Genomic DNA, 17,016 nt, shown 5'->3' with positions numbered 1-17,016 from the left:
AAAATAACACATCCTAGATCTGAATGAATGAAATATTCTTATTAAATACTTTTTTCTTTACATAGTTGAATGTGCTGACAAAAAAATCACACAAAAATGATCAATGGAAATCAAATGTATCAACCCATGGAGGTCTGGATTTGGAGTCACACTCAAAATTAAAGTGGAAAACGACACTACAGGCTGATCCAACTTTGATGTAATGTCCTTAAAACAAGTCAAAATGAGGCTCAGTAGTGTGTGTGGCCTCCACGTGCCTGTATGACCTCCCTACAACGCCTGGGCATGCTCCTGATGAGGTGGCGGATGGTCTCCTGAGGGATCTCCTCCCAGACCTGGACTAAAGCATCCGCCAACTCCTGGACAGTCTGTGGTGCAACGTGGCGTTGGTGGATGGAGCGAGACATGATGTCCCAGATGTGCTCAATTGGATTCAGGTCTGGGGAACGGGCGGGCCAGTCCATAGCATCAATGCCTTCCTCTTGCAGGAACTGCTGACACACTCCAGCCACATGAGGTCTAGCATTGTCTTGCATTAGGAGGAACCCAGGGCCAACCGCACCAGCATATGGTCTCACAAGGGGTCTGAGAATCTCATCTCGGTACCTAATGGCAGTCAGGCTACCTCTGGCGAGCACATGGAGGGCTGTGCGGCCCCCCAAAGAAATGCCACCCCACACCATGACTGACCCACCGCCAAACCGGTCATGCTGGAGGATGTTGCAGGCAGCAGAACGTTCTCCACGGCGTCTCCAGACTCTGTCACGTCTGTCACGTGCTCAGAGGGAACCTGCTTTCATCTGTGAAGAGCACAGGGCACCAGTGGCGAATTTGCCAATCTTGGTGTTCTCTGGCAAATGCCAAACGTCCTGCACGGTGTTGGGCTGTAAGCACAACCCCCACCTGTGGACGTCGGGCCTTCATACCACCCCCATGGAGTCTGTTTCTGACCGTTTGAGCAGACACATGCACATTTTTGCAGGGCTCTGGCAGTGTTCCTCCTGCTCCTCCTTGCACAAAGGCGGAGGTAGTGGTCCTGCTGCTGGGTTGTTGCCCTCCTACGGCCTCCTCCACGTCTCCTGATGTACTGGCCTGTCTCCTGGTAGCGCCTCCATGCTCTGGACACTACGCTGACAGACACAGCAAACCTTCTTGCCACAGCTCGCATTGATGTGCCATCCTGGATGAGCTGCACTACCTGAGCCACTTGTGTGGGTTGTAGACTCCGTCTCATGCTACCACTAGAGTGAAAGCACCGCCAGCATTCAAAAGTGACCAAAACATCAGCCAGGAAGCATAGGAACTGAGAAGTGGTCTGTGGTCACCACCTGCAGAACCACTCCTTTATTGGGGGTGTCTTGCTAATTGCCTATAATTTCCACCTTTTGTCTATTCCATTTGCACAACAGCATGTGAAATTTGTCAATCAGTGTTGCTTCCTAAGTGGACAGTTTGATTTCACAGAAGTGTGATTAACTTGGAGTTACATTGTGTTGTTTAAGTGTTCCCTTTATTTAGCTCTGCTGCTCGTTGGTATTTGAATATTCTTAAGATGACTTGTTTGTAGTATAACATATTTGAGCTGTGGTGAAGTGAAGCTTGAATTGCTGTGGTAGATGTACACTACATGACCAAAAGTATGTGGACACCTGCTTGTCGAACATCTTATTCCAAAGTCGGGCACTGATGTTGGGCGATTAAGCCTGGCTCGTAGTCGGGATTCCAATTCATCCCCCAAACGTGTTCGATGGGGTTGAGGTCAGGGCTCTGTGCAGGCCAGTCAAGTTCTTCCACACCGATCTCGACAAAACCATTTCTGTATGGACCTCACTTTGTGCATAGGGGGCATTGTCATGCTGAAACAGGAAAGGGCCTTCCTGTTGCCACAAAGTTGGAAGCACAGAATCATCTAGAATGTAATTGTATGCTGCAGTGTTAAGATTTCCCTTAACTGGAACAAAGGGGCCTATTCCAAACCATGAAAAACAGCCCCAGACCATTATTCATTCTCCACCAAACTTTACAGTTGGCGCTATGTATTCGGGCAGGTAGCATTCTCCTGGCATCCGCCAAACCCAGATTCGTCTGTCGGACTGCTAGATGGTGAAGCGCGATTCATCACTCCAGAGAACGCGTTTCCACTGCCCCAGAGTCCAATGGCTGCAATCGTTAAACCACTCCAGCCGATGCTTGGTATTGTGCATGGTAATCTTAAGCTTGTTTGCAGCTGCTTGGCCATGGAAACCCATTTCATGAAGCTCCCGACGAACAGTTCTTGTGCCGACGTTGCTTCCAGAGGCAGATTGGATCTTCGGTAGTGAGTGTTGAAACCTAGGACAGACGATTTTTACGCGCTATGCGCTTCAGCACTTAAGGGTCCCGTTCTGTGAGCTTGTGTGGCCTAACACTTTGTGGCTGAGCCGTTGTTTCTTCTAGACGTTTCCACTTCACAATAACAGCAGTTACTGTTGACCGGGGCAGCTCTAGCAGGGCAGAAATTTGACGAACTGACTTGTTGGAAAGGTGGCATCCTCTGCCCCCAGCTGTGCTCTGGACACCATATGTGAACTGATTGTCCCCCATCTATCTTCAGAGCTCGTGCTGCTTGGCGACCTAAACTGGAACATGCTTAACACCCTAGCCATCCTACAATCTAAGCTTGATGCCCTCAATCTCACACAAATTATCAATGAACCTACCAGGTACCACCCCAAAGCCGTAAACATGTGCACCCTCATAGATATCATCCTAACCAACTTGCCCTCTAAATACACCTCTGCTGTTTTCAACCAAAATCTCAGCGATCACTGCCTCATTGCCTGCATCCGTAATGGGTCAGCGGTCAAACGACCTCCACTCATCACTGTCAAACGCTCCCTGAAACACTTCAGCGAGCAGGCCTTTCTAATCGACCTGGCCGGGGTATCCTGGAAGGATATTGATCTCATCCCATCAGTAGAGGATGCCTGGTTATTTTTTTTTTTTTTAAATGCCTTCTTCACCATCTTAAATAAGCATGCCCCATTCAAGAAATTTAGAACCAGGAACAGATATAGCCCTTGGTTTTCTCCAGACCTGACTGCCCTTAACCAACACAAAAACATCCTATGGCGTTCTGCATTAGCATCGAGCAGCCCCCGTGATATGCAACTTTTCAGGGAAGCTAGAAACCAATATACACAGGCAGTTAGAAAAGCCAAGGCTAGCTTTTTCAAGCAGAAATTTGCTTCCTGCAACACAAACTCAAAAAAGTTCTGGGACACTAAAGTCCATGGAGAATAAGAACACCTCCTCCCAGCTGCCCACTGCACTGAAGATAGGAAACACTGTCACCACTGATAAATCCACTATAATTGAGAATTTCAATAAGCATTTTTCTACGGCTGGCCATGCTTTCCACCTGGCTATCCCTACCCCGGTCAACAGCACTGCACCCCCCACAGCTACCCGCCCAAGCCTTCCTCATTTCTCCTTCTCCCAAATCCAGTCAGCTGATGTTCTGAAAGAGCTGCAAAATCTGGACCCCTACAAATCAGCCGGGCTAGATAATCTGGACCCTTTCTAAAATGATCTGCTGAAATTGTTGCCACCCCTATTACTAGCCTGTTCAACCTCTCTTTCGTGTCATCTGAGATTCCCAAAGATTGGAAAGCAGCTGCGGTCATCCCCCTCTTCAAAGGGGTGGACACTCTTGACCCAAACTGCTACAGACCTATATCTATCCTACCCTGCCTTTCTAAGGTCTTCGAAAGCCAAGTCAACAAACAGATTACCGACCATTTCGAATGCCACCATACCTTCTCCGCTATGCAATCTGGTTTCAGAGCTGGTCATAGGTGCACCTCAGCCACGCTCAAGGTCCTAAACGATATCTTAACCGCCATCGATAAGAAACATTACTGTGCAGCCGAATTCATTGACCTGGCCATGGCTTTCGACTCTGTCAATCACCACATCCTCATCGGCAGACTCGACAGCCTTGGTTTCTCAAATGATTGTCTTGCCTGGTTCACCAACTACTTCTCTGATAGAGTTCAGTGTGTCAAATCGGAGGGTCTGTTGTCCGGGCCTCTGGCAGTCTCTATGGGGGTGCCACAGGGTTCAATTCTTGGACCGACTCCCTTCTCTGTATACATCAATGATGTCGCTCTTGCTGCTGGTGAGTCTCTGATCCACCTCTACGCAGACGACACCATTCTGTATACTTCTGGCCCTTTTTTGGACACTGTGTTAACAACCCTCCAGGCGAGCTTCAATGCCATACAACTCTCCTTCCGTGGCCTCCAATTGCTCTTAAATACAAGTAAAACTAAATGTATGCTCTTCAACCGATCGCTACCTGCCCGCCTGTCCAACATCACTACTCTGGACGGCTCTGACTTAGAATATGTGGACAACTACAAATACCTAGGTGTCTGGTTAGACTGTAAACTCTCCTTCCAGACTCACATCAAACATCTCCAATCCAAAGTTACATCTAGAATTGGCTTCCTATTCCGCAACAAAGCATCCTTCGCTCATGCTGCCAAACATACCCTTGTAAAACTGGCCATCCTACCAATCCTCGACTTCGGCGATGTCATTTACAAAATAGCCTCCAATACCCTACTCAATAAATTGGATGCAGTCTATCACAGTGCCATCCGTTTTGTCACCAAAGCCCCATATACTACCCACCAATGCGACCTGTACGGTCTCGTTGGCTGGCGCTCGCTTCATACTCGTCGTCAAACCCACTGGCTCCAGGTCATCTACAAGACCCTGCTAGGTAAAGTCCCCCCCTTATCTCAGCTCGCTGGTCACCATAGCAGCACCCACCTGTAGCACGCGCTCCAGCAGGTATATCTCTCTGGTTACCCCAAAAACCAATTCTTCCTTTGGCCGCCTCTCCTTCCAGTTCTCTGCTGCCAATGACTGGAACGAACTACAAAAATCTCTGAAACTGGAAACACTTATCTCCCTCACTAGCTTTAAGCACCTTGTACATACCCTTGTAAAACTGACCATCCTACCAATCCTCGACTTCGGCGATGAGCAGCTCACAGATTACTGCACCTGTACATAGCCCATCTATAATTAAACCCAAACAACTACCTCTTTCCCTACTGTATTTATTTATTTTGCTCCTTTGCACCCCGTTATTTCTATCTCTACTTTGCACATTCTTCCACTGCAAATCAACCATTCCAGTGTTTTACTTGCTATATTGTATTTACTTTGCCACCATGGCCTTTTTTTTGTTTTTGCCTTCACCTCCCTTATCTCACCTCACTTGCTCACATTGTATATAGACTTATTTTTCTACTGTATTATTGACTGTATGTTTGTTTTACTCCATGTGTAACTCTGTGTTGTTGTATGTGTCGAACTGCTTTGCTTTATCTTGGCCAGGGCGCAGTTGTAAATGAGAACTTGTTCTCAACTAGCCTACCTGGTTAAATAAAGGTGAAAAAAAATGACTGTGCCACATTTGAAAGTCACTGAGCTCTTCAGTAAGGCCATTCTACTGCCAACGTTTATCTATGGAGATTGAATGGCTGTGTGCTAGATTTTATACACCTGTCAGCAACAGGTGTGGCTGAAATAGCTGAATCCACTAATTTGAAGGGGTGTCCACATACTTTTGTGTGTATATATAGTGTACTAAGTAGATGTACAAATAAGTTCCACCGGTTGGTATGTTCTATCTAGTGGGACACTCCCGAAGGAGGCTTTGAGTTCCAGAAGAAACGAGAGTTGATTCTAGAGAGGGCCAGGCTGGAGGCCCAGCTTGCATGCCAACAATATGAGACACATATGTCCAACCAGGTAAACCTAGTAACGAGCCATGGATGGCCACTACCCTCAGGCTTACCAGCCAATCCCTGCCTCTGACTTCCCTCATCTTTGTGTGTGTGGTCACTTCATGCTCTTTACCACTGGTCCCAAGTCAGTTTTTGTGTGACGTATTACATAGTTCAGACGAGGGCTATAGTAGGGGTAGCTGATCCTAGATATGTGGTTAAGGGCATTAGAGGGCAAATCCTAACTCAAGATCTGTGCGTAACTTGAGTTTTCTCAAAAATCTGCCATTGACTTCAGTGCAAGATTGCTTGAACGTTTGTTTACTTGGATCTCAAGTTAGGATTCAGTCTCGTGACCAGTAGTTGTGTTTGCTGGTGTGACCTCTATCCTGTTACCTAGTCACCTCATGACCTTTTAGATCTGTGTCGGTCTGCTGTTTTAAATGTCTATAACTTTGATCTTACCTTTTTGTTTACGCTTCTAGAGGTAGATGAAGGGAATTATTTGAGGCAGGTGCTTGTGTGTAGTGTTGGTGTTTTTGTTGACTGTGTGAGATTTAGTTGTGTGTTGTATGTAGCATGGCGCTATAGTTAGTAGTTTGTGAAGTTGGCCAATAGTTTACAAACATGAGGATTTGACCCCGCCCCAGTCTGCTTCAATACCATGGTAACTGTTGCCCAGATACAATATATAACAATAAATATTGCCCAGATTGTTCCGATCCTTCAGAGCAAGACTGGGATTGGCTCACACACTTTAAAGACCTAAACAAATGCTTTTGAGCTTAAAAGTTGGTTTAATGTCATTAAAAAAGCGCTAGCTGGAGAGTTGACAACCCTGAAGTTGAAATAGACCAGCACCAAGGGAGGAGGAACAACAGCATAACACATAACAAGGAGAACAAGACTTCATTGTATGTCGATTCTTTAAAAAAATCTTCAACAATGCCATAGCGTTGTCACACACACACAGCGAGAGAGACAGGGCCCACTATTGGGAACAGTGTACACAGCCAGCTCTGTCACCACATAGCGACAGCTTGTCCAATACGAGCTACATGGTCATAGCAACAGTTACCTCAGCACAATCAACTAATTAGAGTTGAAGCAATATTGATATTACCAAACCTCTAGATACTGTGCAACCCATGAGATGTATTGACCAATCCAAGCTAGAGGACAACTGGCCATGCTAGTCAATCTGGGTGAGGGTCAGAGAAAGGGACAGGGTGAGTTGTGCTCTAGTTAAGCCAGCTCAGAGGTCATCTTTAGTGTTTCATAGTATAGGATGCCAAGCTCCAATCAAAATCCTGAACACACGTACATCATACACACATACACAGTGCACACACAGAGGTCACAAATATACACACATTCAATACCAGCTGTCTTGTCCCCAATTGCCCATATAGACCTGGACAATGTGTATGTATTATGCAAGTGTACTCTCGGGATAAGAGGGTCCCTAACCTTTATGTTTGTACTCCCATGGACTCTCTATCAGGGAGAAGACAGAGTTCCAGGCAGCGGTCCCACGTTTACCACCCCTGCCTTTGGGCTGAAGCCCCGCTCTGGTGAGTGCAGGCTGGGAATGGCACAGTATGGAGGGTGGGTAGAGGCCTGGATGGGTGGGTGAAGGGATGGGTACATCTCTATACCTACCACAATCCATAATTACATGATACTACTGTCCCTAAATCCATCCTTTCACTCCAACATAAAGACATGGATGCCCTTGATCCGCTCTGCTTCTCCCCCAAGTTCTCCCACACCTCGATCCTACTTTTATGGGGTTATAAGATTATCCCAAGGTAAGAAAGACCTGGGCAGTTCCTCCAATGGTCAAGAGTCAGTCGCCCCCCCCAACTACCCCAACTTGTTCCCCTCAGACTAGAACTTCTGAGACACACGGTATCTCATAACACCCTCTGTGCTCAAGTCCCGTAAAGCAGCAGCAGCAGTTGGGCCGTGCTGTAGAGGCTACCAGCCCTGTCCTGGCTAACATGCAATGCTCCCACAATGTTTCTGTAATGCTGTGTGAACAATACGGAAAAAGTGATGTGTGTTTGCTTAGAAGGCGTGGATGTGAGTACTCTGCACCCAATCCCAAAGAGTGGCTATGGAGGAAGACGCATACAAGGTGTCATCCATCTTTTAGCTAACTAACTGGAGGACTGGTTAGCTACCTCCCGTGGAACAGAACAGGTCCACAGATTCTGAGTTGAGAAAAAAAAACATTTACAAATCCTGTGTACCTGTTTGGTACTGCTCAGGGTCAGATGGCGTTGGGTGCAGGTTCACTGAAACAACTCTAGCATCTGATATTTGCTGCTTGTAGAAATAGAGCTAGCATCCATCCAGCTAGTTGCTACGTACAGTAGGCTACTACTGTAGTGTCAAATTTAGCTGTAGGCTACCATTAACAGCATGTCATGAAATCTGTATTTTGAAATGGCACTAATATTGATTTATTTTCTTTTTATGTATTTTCTTCTTCTTCATGGCATCTCTTTCACATCTCCTTTGTTTCCTCTCCTTCGACTACTGCATGACTTCTCACTCCAATCACACCCCTTTATCTAACCCAACCTGCCTTTGCATGCGATTATCAACTGCTGCTGCCTGTTTCGTTCCCTTGTCTTTTAAAATTCAAACTGTTTTTTTCCCGGAAATTTCTCTGGTGTCTCGGGTGTGGTTTTGGGTTTTGGAATGGATCTGTCTTGTTCTACTTGGCCTCTCCCCCTATACCTTGCCCTCCGCCCCTCTTCCTCTAGCCCCCGCCTCACTGCCCTGCTCGCCCCCGCTCTGTCTCCGCCCCCTCCTCACACAGGCCCTGTCCGTCGATAGAGACACTCCCCCTAGACCAGGCGATGGAGGCATGCACAGCAGTGGTAGGTCACTCCTCCCAACTAATTGGCCAATCGGAGGCCTCGAAACCAAACACAACTAGACACAGTCAGATGTTTGCAAACCATTTGCGTTGTGTGACTCCCTCCTGTTTCTCTCCTTCTCTCGCTCTCTCTCAACTCTTTCTCTCACTGTTTCCTTTTTCTATATTTCCACCTCTAACTCTTTCTACCTATTACACCCTGTGATCTCTCATCTTCTCTCTATCCCTTGTTCCAAGCCATGGGTGAGTGTGATGAAAGTGTGCACTGTACTTTTGCAGTCACATCTGTGCCTTGGACCACATGTTTGGGGTGTTTTCGATTACTCCGTTCCCTGACTGTGTGTGTGTGTGTGTGTGTGTGTGTGTGTGTGTGTGTGTGTGTGTGTGTGTGTGTGTGTGTGTGTGTGTGTGTGTGTGAGACGCTGCAGAACTCTGAGGCCCAGAGGATCAAAGGAGAGCCTCCACACTTCACACACTCCTCCTCTTCCTTCATCTTTCCATCCCTCCATCTGTTCTCATGTTGGCAAGTGTGTTGTGGTGGTGGTGGCACATGGTAAAAGTTAAACCGTGTGTCTGTACGCCACTGCATCAATGTGGTTGAAGACATTGGAAGGGGGTCTGCTATACAGAAGCTAGTTCCAAGACCACCCAACAACACACACACACAGATACTCTCTGATGCACATACACATTTATACATACAGATGTATTTTGTCTAGCTCTGGACATTACCACATTCTGTCTGACAGAGAGAAATTGTTCATTCCTCCTATAGTCATTATCAGCCGTATGTTCACTCCCAGTCCAACCACAGTCCAGATCTGGCAACACACACAGACGCCACCCTCCATTAAGTCCCCTTTGATACGGGCTCTGCCTAACAGTGCATTATAGCCTTTGGAAAACGAATTAAACACAGACACAGTATCTTTCATGCCAGGGCTGATATTGGTGGGAAAGCAGATTGGGTACTGAGATATCTGATGTCATGCACTCACTCACTCACTCACTCACTCACTCACTCACTCACTCACTCACTCACTCACTCACTCACTCACTCACTCACTCACTCACTCACTCACTCAGCCCAGTATGTACGTACGAACGGAGTATCTTGCTGTTCCTCTCCCCTGGCTTCCTTTCTATTGCTCATGGTATTTATAGTTTTATATTTTAACTGTTAGATAATGGTCTCACTGGGGATATCCCACTTCCATAAGGAGGGAAACAGAAAGCTGCCGACAGCCATTTCCCCCAGGGCGACTCATGTTACATGATTGTTCAAAGTGTGCGCTTTTATGATATCAGCATGGATTCAAAGTCAACATTAACTTTTTATCACTCTCCCGTTGCTAATGATAATAGTTCAATAGGTAGATTATAATAACAAAGACATTCCAAAAGAATGTCCTGAAGAAAGAAAATAGGAGTGTTCCAAGGAGCAGTAATGTTGGACAATCGGTCATGGAATTCCCAAGTAGTGAGAACAGTGGTGATAGCTTTGTTTTTCAATGAAGATATAACCAATCACCAGTAAACGGGTCAGGCCTCAGGGAGGTGACATCACCAGTAACCAATAGGTGAGATCACGAGTGGCTGACCTCATTAACAGCCAATGAGCTCTCAGAACCCAGTCTGAGGGTGCCATTCCAACTCCAAGTGTGTCTAGGGCAGGTCTCTCCAAACATGTTCCTGGAGAGCTACCGTCCTGTAGGTTTTCACAAAAACCCGAATCTGGCACACCTGATTCTAATAATTAGCTGGTTGATAAGATTAATCAGGTTAGTTACAACTGGAGTTGGAGCGAAAACCTACAGGAGGGTATCTTTCCAGGAACAGGGTTGGAGAGCCCTGGTCTAGCGTCACACCATCACCAGTCGTTGGTAGCACAGTTACACAACCTGTTTGTGTGTGGATGCTTGAGGGCTGATCAAGGAAGCAGAATGACTGTACTGATACTGAATGACCGTATGGTGCAGTAGCTTTTATTGACCTTTGAACTCATAAACAACACCAGCTGTTGACAGTTTTATTCTCTGTGGGTCGGTGATGTCACACAGTAGCAGCCCTGACTAGAGAGGAACCAGGATTTTAGACTTCCTCTCTGATACAGGATTTCCTTCTGGGCTAGAACGCCACTGGGCGGCCATTAGACAGGGTTAAATTGGGTTTGTTGTTGAAAGCATGACACACACAATATTCCTCTCTTTCTCTCTCTCTCTTTCTCTGACCCCCTCACAGTGTGTGCCCTCAGAGGCCCAATCTGTGTCTATTACTCTGGAAAAAATGAATGCTTTGCTATTACACACACACACATACACTAAATATACAAAACTATGTGGACACCCCTTCAAATTCAGGGACACCAGTTGCTGACAGGTGTATAAAATCGAGCACACAGCCATGCACTCTCCATAGACGAACAATGGCAGTAGAATGGCCTTACTGAAGAGCCCTGTGACTTTCAATGTGTGTACACACACACACACTACCGGTCAAAAGTTTTAGAACACCTACTCATTCAAGGGTTTTTCTTTATTTTTACTATTATTCTACATTGTAGAATAATAGTGAAGCCATCAAAACTATGAAATACCACATATGGAATCATGTAGTAACATCAAAATATATTTTATATTTGAGATTCTTCAAATAGCCACCCTTTGCCTTGATGACAGCTTTGCACACTCTTGGCATGCTCTCAACCAGCTTCACCTGGAATGCTTTTCCATCAGTCACGAAGGAGTTCGCTCAAATGCTGAGCACTTAGCTGCTTTTCCTTCACTCTGCGTTCCAACTCATCCCAAACCATCTCAAATGGGTTGAGGTCTGGTGATTGTGGAGGCCGTCATCTGATGCAGCACTCCATCACTCTCTTGGTCAAATAGCCCGTACACAGCCTGGAGGTGTGTTTTGGGTCATTGTCCTGTTGAAAAACAAGTGATAGTCCCACTAAGCACAAACCAGATGGGATGGCGTATCGCTGCAGAATGTTGTGGTAGCCATGCTGGTTAAATGTGCCTAGAATTTTAAATCACGGCAGTGTCACCAGCAAAGCACCCCATACCATCACACCTCCTCTTCCATGCTTCACGGTAGGAACCACACATGCGGAGATCATCCGTTCACCTACTCTGCGTCTCACAAAGACACGGTGGTTGGGAACCAAAATTCTCACATTTGCACTCATCAGACCAAAGGACAGATTTCCACCAGTCTTATGTCCATTGCTCGAGTTTCTTGGCCCAAGCAAAGTCTCTTCTTATCGGTGTCCTTTAGTAGTGGTTTCTTTGCAGCAATTCGGCTATGAAGGCCAGATTCACGCAGTCTCCTCTGAACAGTTGATGTTGAGATGTCTGTTACTTGAACTCTGTGAAACATTTATTTGGGCTGCAAATTCTGAGCCTGGTAACTCTAATGAGTTACCAGGCTCACACCCCCATCCCTCTGCAGCAGACGTAACTCGGGGTCTTCCATTCCTTACTTGAAATGTTCCGTATTGACTGACCTTCATGTCTTAATGTAATGATGGACTGTCGTTTCTCTTTGCTTATTTGAGCTGTTCTTGCCATAATATGGACTTGGTATTTTACCAAATAGGGCTATCTTCTGTATACCACCCCTACCTTGTCACAACACAACTGATTGGCTCAAACGCATTAAGAAGGAAAACAATTACACAAATTATCTTTTAACAAGGCATACCTGTTAATTGATATGCATTCCAGGTGACTACCTCATGAAGCTGGTTGAGAGAATGTCAGTGTGCAAAGCTGTCATCAAGGCAAAGGGTGGCTACTTTGAAGAATCTCAAACATAAAATATATTTTGATTTGTTGAACACTTTTTTTGGTTACTAAATGATTCCATATGTGTTATTTCATAGTTTTGATGTCTTCACTATTATTCTACAATGTAGAAAATAGTAAAAAAATAAAGAAAAACCTAGAATGAGTGTGTTTCCATACTTTTTCTGGTACTGTGTGTATATATACATAATTTGTTAAGATTTTTTTTACTCCAAATACAAACATATACATAGAAACAACAACTTAAAGACACACACATACAACTACATCTCATCTGCCCAGACCCCCATGCTCACACCCCCATCCCTAGTGCCTGCATTATTGTTTGCCACCTGGACATAAATTGCACCAATAGTTTTTCGGTCACCCATGCCATTTTTGTATTTCAATAATAAATCATTCAATTTTTCCATTGTATTAATGATAGCGAATTGATTGATTTCAAAAGAATCGTCCAGCCCATTTGGTATCTCACTACACCCCCATATGCTGTGTCTTGAAATATGCAGACAGACAGATTAAAAGTAAGTTCACATTGTAATACTTCTGACAGCCAACTTTCTTTCTCTGTCCATAACTTTTGGATTTAATAGCATTCCCAGAAATCATGGATTATTGAGTCATTATTAGTTTTACACTTAAGACATGACTCTGCCGTTGTGCTGTAGAATAAGAGAATTTTGTCTCTTGTATAATGCATTCCATACATTATACACTGGATTAAGCATACATTTTAGTTAACTGTAATTTCATTAGTTATGCTCCAACTTTCCCTCCATCTTGTGTCAACATCAGGTCTTTTTAAGTCTTGGTTCCAATAGTTCCTATTTTTTTCTAAGAGATTGTCAGTTGGATATGGGCTCTGCAAGGTTTTGTATATCTTCCCTATCATAGCAACATCCTTTTATGACTCAAATAAGATTTCCATCAACGTTGCTCTGATGTCCAAAATATTTAAAATCCAAATGTTGTGATGTGAAAAGTTACATGTCTCTTTCTGTTGTTGTATTGTTAAATGTTACTCTTACCCCTTGCTAACCACATTTACAACCTCTAATAATCAACATCCTGTTCTCTTTATGGCGAAAGTGGAGGGTGACCATCGCCCCTCGCTGTTCCCCTATACCCACTCTGATAGTTATCAGCCAGTCATGCTTCTGGATGAGGCCTGTATGTGTTTATCTCTAACTTCCTTGGATAGCCCCTCAAGGAGCCATTTCCCTGTGAGAGATGACCAGATAGGCCCATGTTATTAAGGCCTAGTGTGAATACTTCAGAAATGCGTTCTTCCCTTTTCCCCAAGCGTGGGTTGAAGTATCCAGTGACTCTTGGGCTCCCTCATGTGGTCTGAGTGTGTATCACAAAGCAGAGCTACTAAACATGTGGTGTGTCACTAAGCTGTATATGGTGGCTGTTGCAGGGGAGATTTATGACTAGAATATAGGCCACTGACTGATTTTAGTAAATGATTCACTCCTACGTTTTAGAATGTGATCATAGGCCATGCCTGTTTTTCACACACACACACACACACACACACACACACACACACACACACACACACACACACACACACACACACACACACACACACACACACACACACACTCTGAATACATTTCCTCCTCCCACACAGTTTTTTTTTTTAAACACACATTTCTCTGCAGCTTTGACTTCCATATTTTGTGCTTACCCAGTTTAAAACACTGATTTGAATAGAATACCAATGAGAGAAGATTCTGCTTTTAATGTACAATGAGATAAGAACTTTCAGTTCCTTGAGGGCTTGCTATGCCATCTGTTGGTATGCAGGGTTGACTAAGTGGAACGCCTTTAGGAAACCCAATCTTCCACATTCACTCCTCAGTGCAGATGACTGTTTCCATGACAATGAATGCAGCCCAGAGCCCAGCACTATAGAGTGCATCTGCATTAGTGGATATGAATAAGGGGTTATGCAAGTGTACGGTAACAGTAGCTACGCATCCACTTGTAAGTGAAAGTGTGTTTTCCGTGTCAGTGAATATTGCAGTATGCATTTATGTAGGCTACAGTATGTGTGGTTGTATGGGTGTGAAGTGTGGGTGTGAATGACTATGTACAGTACAATATGTGTAGGTGTTAGTTACTGACTTCCTGTCTAATGGATGGCGGCTGTTGTTCTCTCCTCCTGCATGTTGGGGGCAGTATTCCTGAGGACCCATAACAGCCTGGAGTCTGTTGACCCTCAGTTCACCATGAGGAGGAAGATGGAACAGCTGAGAGAAGAGCTGGAGCTGATGGAACAACTCAGAGACGTGAGAGCTTCTCTCTCTTTCTCTCTCGCTTCTGGAAGTTAACTCCTCAGTATTAGCATTATGTCCTAAGTTTGTGTGTGTGTTAAGGTGAGTGGGTTTTTACCCCTCTTACCCCTCTTGTTTCTCCTCAGAGCATAGAGAGCAGACTGAAGGTGGCTCTTCCTGAAGACCTAGGCTCCTCCCTCATGGACGGGGTGGTGCTATGCCATCTGGCCAATCACATTCGCCCACGCTCCGTGGTCAGCATCCATGTGCCCTCGCCTGCTGTGGTACGTCTTGGGGGTCAATGAGGGGTTAAAGAGGGATAAGTGGAAATGGGTGATTGTTTTTGTTACAGACAATTATAGTCTCCGTTGAGCTCTGCGTTCTGTGTGACCCCGCAGCCCAAACTCAGCATGGCTAAGTGTCGGCGGAACGTAGAGAACTTCCTGGATGCCTGTAGGAAAATGGGCGTTCCTGAGGTGAGACACACCCCCTCCTTTCTGTTAGATAGTGGCACCTCATTGATCCTGAATCAGCCACTGTATTTCAGATTCACTGTAAGTTAGGATTTAACTGAGGTAAACTGATCTTCGATCTGTTAAGAATTTGAATAAAAGCCACAGTGCATCATTGGGTTTGGAATCAAGTTGTGGGTGGGCTGACTGGGGATCAGTGAGCACACAGCCTGTATAGAACACAGATACTATACACACTAGTATTGAGGGTCAGAAAGGCTGGGTGCTAGTGCTGGGATGAGACTAGACCATTTGAGAAGTCTACAACTTATTTATTTTATACAGTATTACCGTTCTAGGATATGTATTTGACATCGGGACCAAACCACTTTATAATCATCGCCTCAAAACAATCTGCCCAGTCAGAGCACAGAGTTTGATCCCAGAACTGGCACATCTAGCCAATCACCTTCCCATCTTCCTCTACTCCTCCTCCTCTGAGAGAGGGATGCATTGATGACACAAGCATTAAAGCTTCATCATCATCATCATCGCACTGGACTATGCTGTCATCATCGCTACTCACTACTGCTTTGGGCTTCCTCTATACTTTAGAACTTTGACTTGGCTCTTGCTTGGTTCTGACCCCAGCTAATGCCAAAGAAAAAAAAAAATTTAACAGGAGCTGGTGTGCTGTCATTCCTGCAGAAAAACATGGCAGAAATGTTATAGAATTGACTTGACTGAAAGATGTCCTGTGTGCATGGGATGGTAACATAATATATGTGTGCTTGTGTGTGAGAATCAAATTGGCCCTGCTGACTCATTACTGTGTTGATTTCTCCTTTAGTAAATAGTCAGTAATTATAACCACTTTCTGTCACCCAGTGGTTACACATACAGTGGTAGTGGGACTCTTACCATGATGTAGTAAGCCCTGCTGTGTCAAAACCTCACACTACAAAAGCTGCCTTTTGTTCACTGTTTGAGTAGCCTGCTGGGACTGTACAGCAGAATGCACAGTAGTACCAATACCAACAGTGAGACTGTTGGCTGCTTCCTTAGACCTCCTGCTTGCTTGCTGTGGCTAGTCTGGTTCTCCTTGTATAACCTGGCCCTAGCCAGCTTGTTATCCTGCTGCTGATTCTACTGCTGCTTGTTGGCTGAAATGTCACTGCCTCACTGAAACAGGTGCTTTGCGCTGGATTGAAAGCTAATGCTAGCGAATGCAAGCGAAGGTGTAGCTGGCTAACACCACCCGCATCCTCATTGCTCCTAACGCTCCACACCCCAGCATGGCTTGCTTTCTGAAAGAGACAGAGTTCAGTTTTATAAATGTAAGTCACACACTCACCCACACGCTCTCTCTCACTCTCTCAAAAAGCAGCCCTGCAAGTCACCCTGGTAACCCACGCCTGCGCAGCCCTGCACATAAATACACCTTGACCTCTGTTCCCACCGGTTAACATCCTGCCTTGTTTCTCTCTGTTCTATTTTCCTGCCGGACCACCCTCCCTCTTTCTTCTCTTCCTCTACTCTGCATCTCTACCCCTTATTTGTCTTTTCCTGGCACTCCCTTCCCATTTTCTTCCTTCTTCCAATGGTATTTTCTGTCCTCTGTTCTTCCCCCTCTCATTGTTCTCCACTTCTATCTAACTGGATTTCTCTTCTTCGTGTGCAATATCCATCGATGTTCCTCTGTGACCCCTTTCATCCATCTGTATCATTCTTTCCCCCGTTTTTCATTCTTCTCCTTTCATCTTCATTCACCTTGTATGTTTCCTCCTCTTCCTCCTTGGG

The 17,016-nt window shown here is 45.3% G+C and overlaps 1 protein-coding gene across 3 annotated transcripts in view; it reads left to right on the top strand.

The window, feature by feature from the left end:
• LOC120058382 (leucine-rich repeat and calponin homology domain-containing protein 1-like) overlaps positions 1-17,016 on the top strand; it is a 111,803-nt gene that overhangs the window by 89,529 nt on the left and 5,258 nt on the right. For 2 of the 3 annotated variants that reach the window (XM_039007006.1, XM_039007005.1), the window contains exons 14-18: positions 7,288-7,357; positions 8,558-8,674; positions 14,670-14,779; positions 14,911-15,048; positions 15,163-15,240. In XM_039007006.1, the coding sequence (XP_038862934.1) occupies positions 7,288-7,357; positions 8,558-8,674; positions 14,670-14,779; positions 14,911-15,048; positions 15,163-15,240 (513 nt within the window). The remainder of the gene's footprint in view (positions 1-7,287; positions 7,358-8,557; positions 8,675-14,669; positions 14,780-14,910; positions 15,049-15,162; positions 15,241-17,016) is intronic. The other variant, XM_039007007.1, reaches the window with a different exon arrangement.

Source organism: Salvelinus namaycush, chromosome 13 (assembly GCF_016432855.1).
Source record: "Salvelinus namaycush isolate Seneca chromosome 13, SaNama_1.0, whole genome shotgun sequence".
Lineage (NCBI taxonomy): Eukaryota > Metazoa > Chordata > Actinopteri > Salmoniformes > Salmonidae > Salvelinus > Salvelinus namaycush.
The sequence above is the reverse complement of the archived record's forward strand: the minus strand, read 5'-3'. Positions and strand labels throughout refer to the sequence as shown.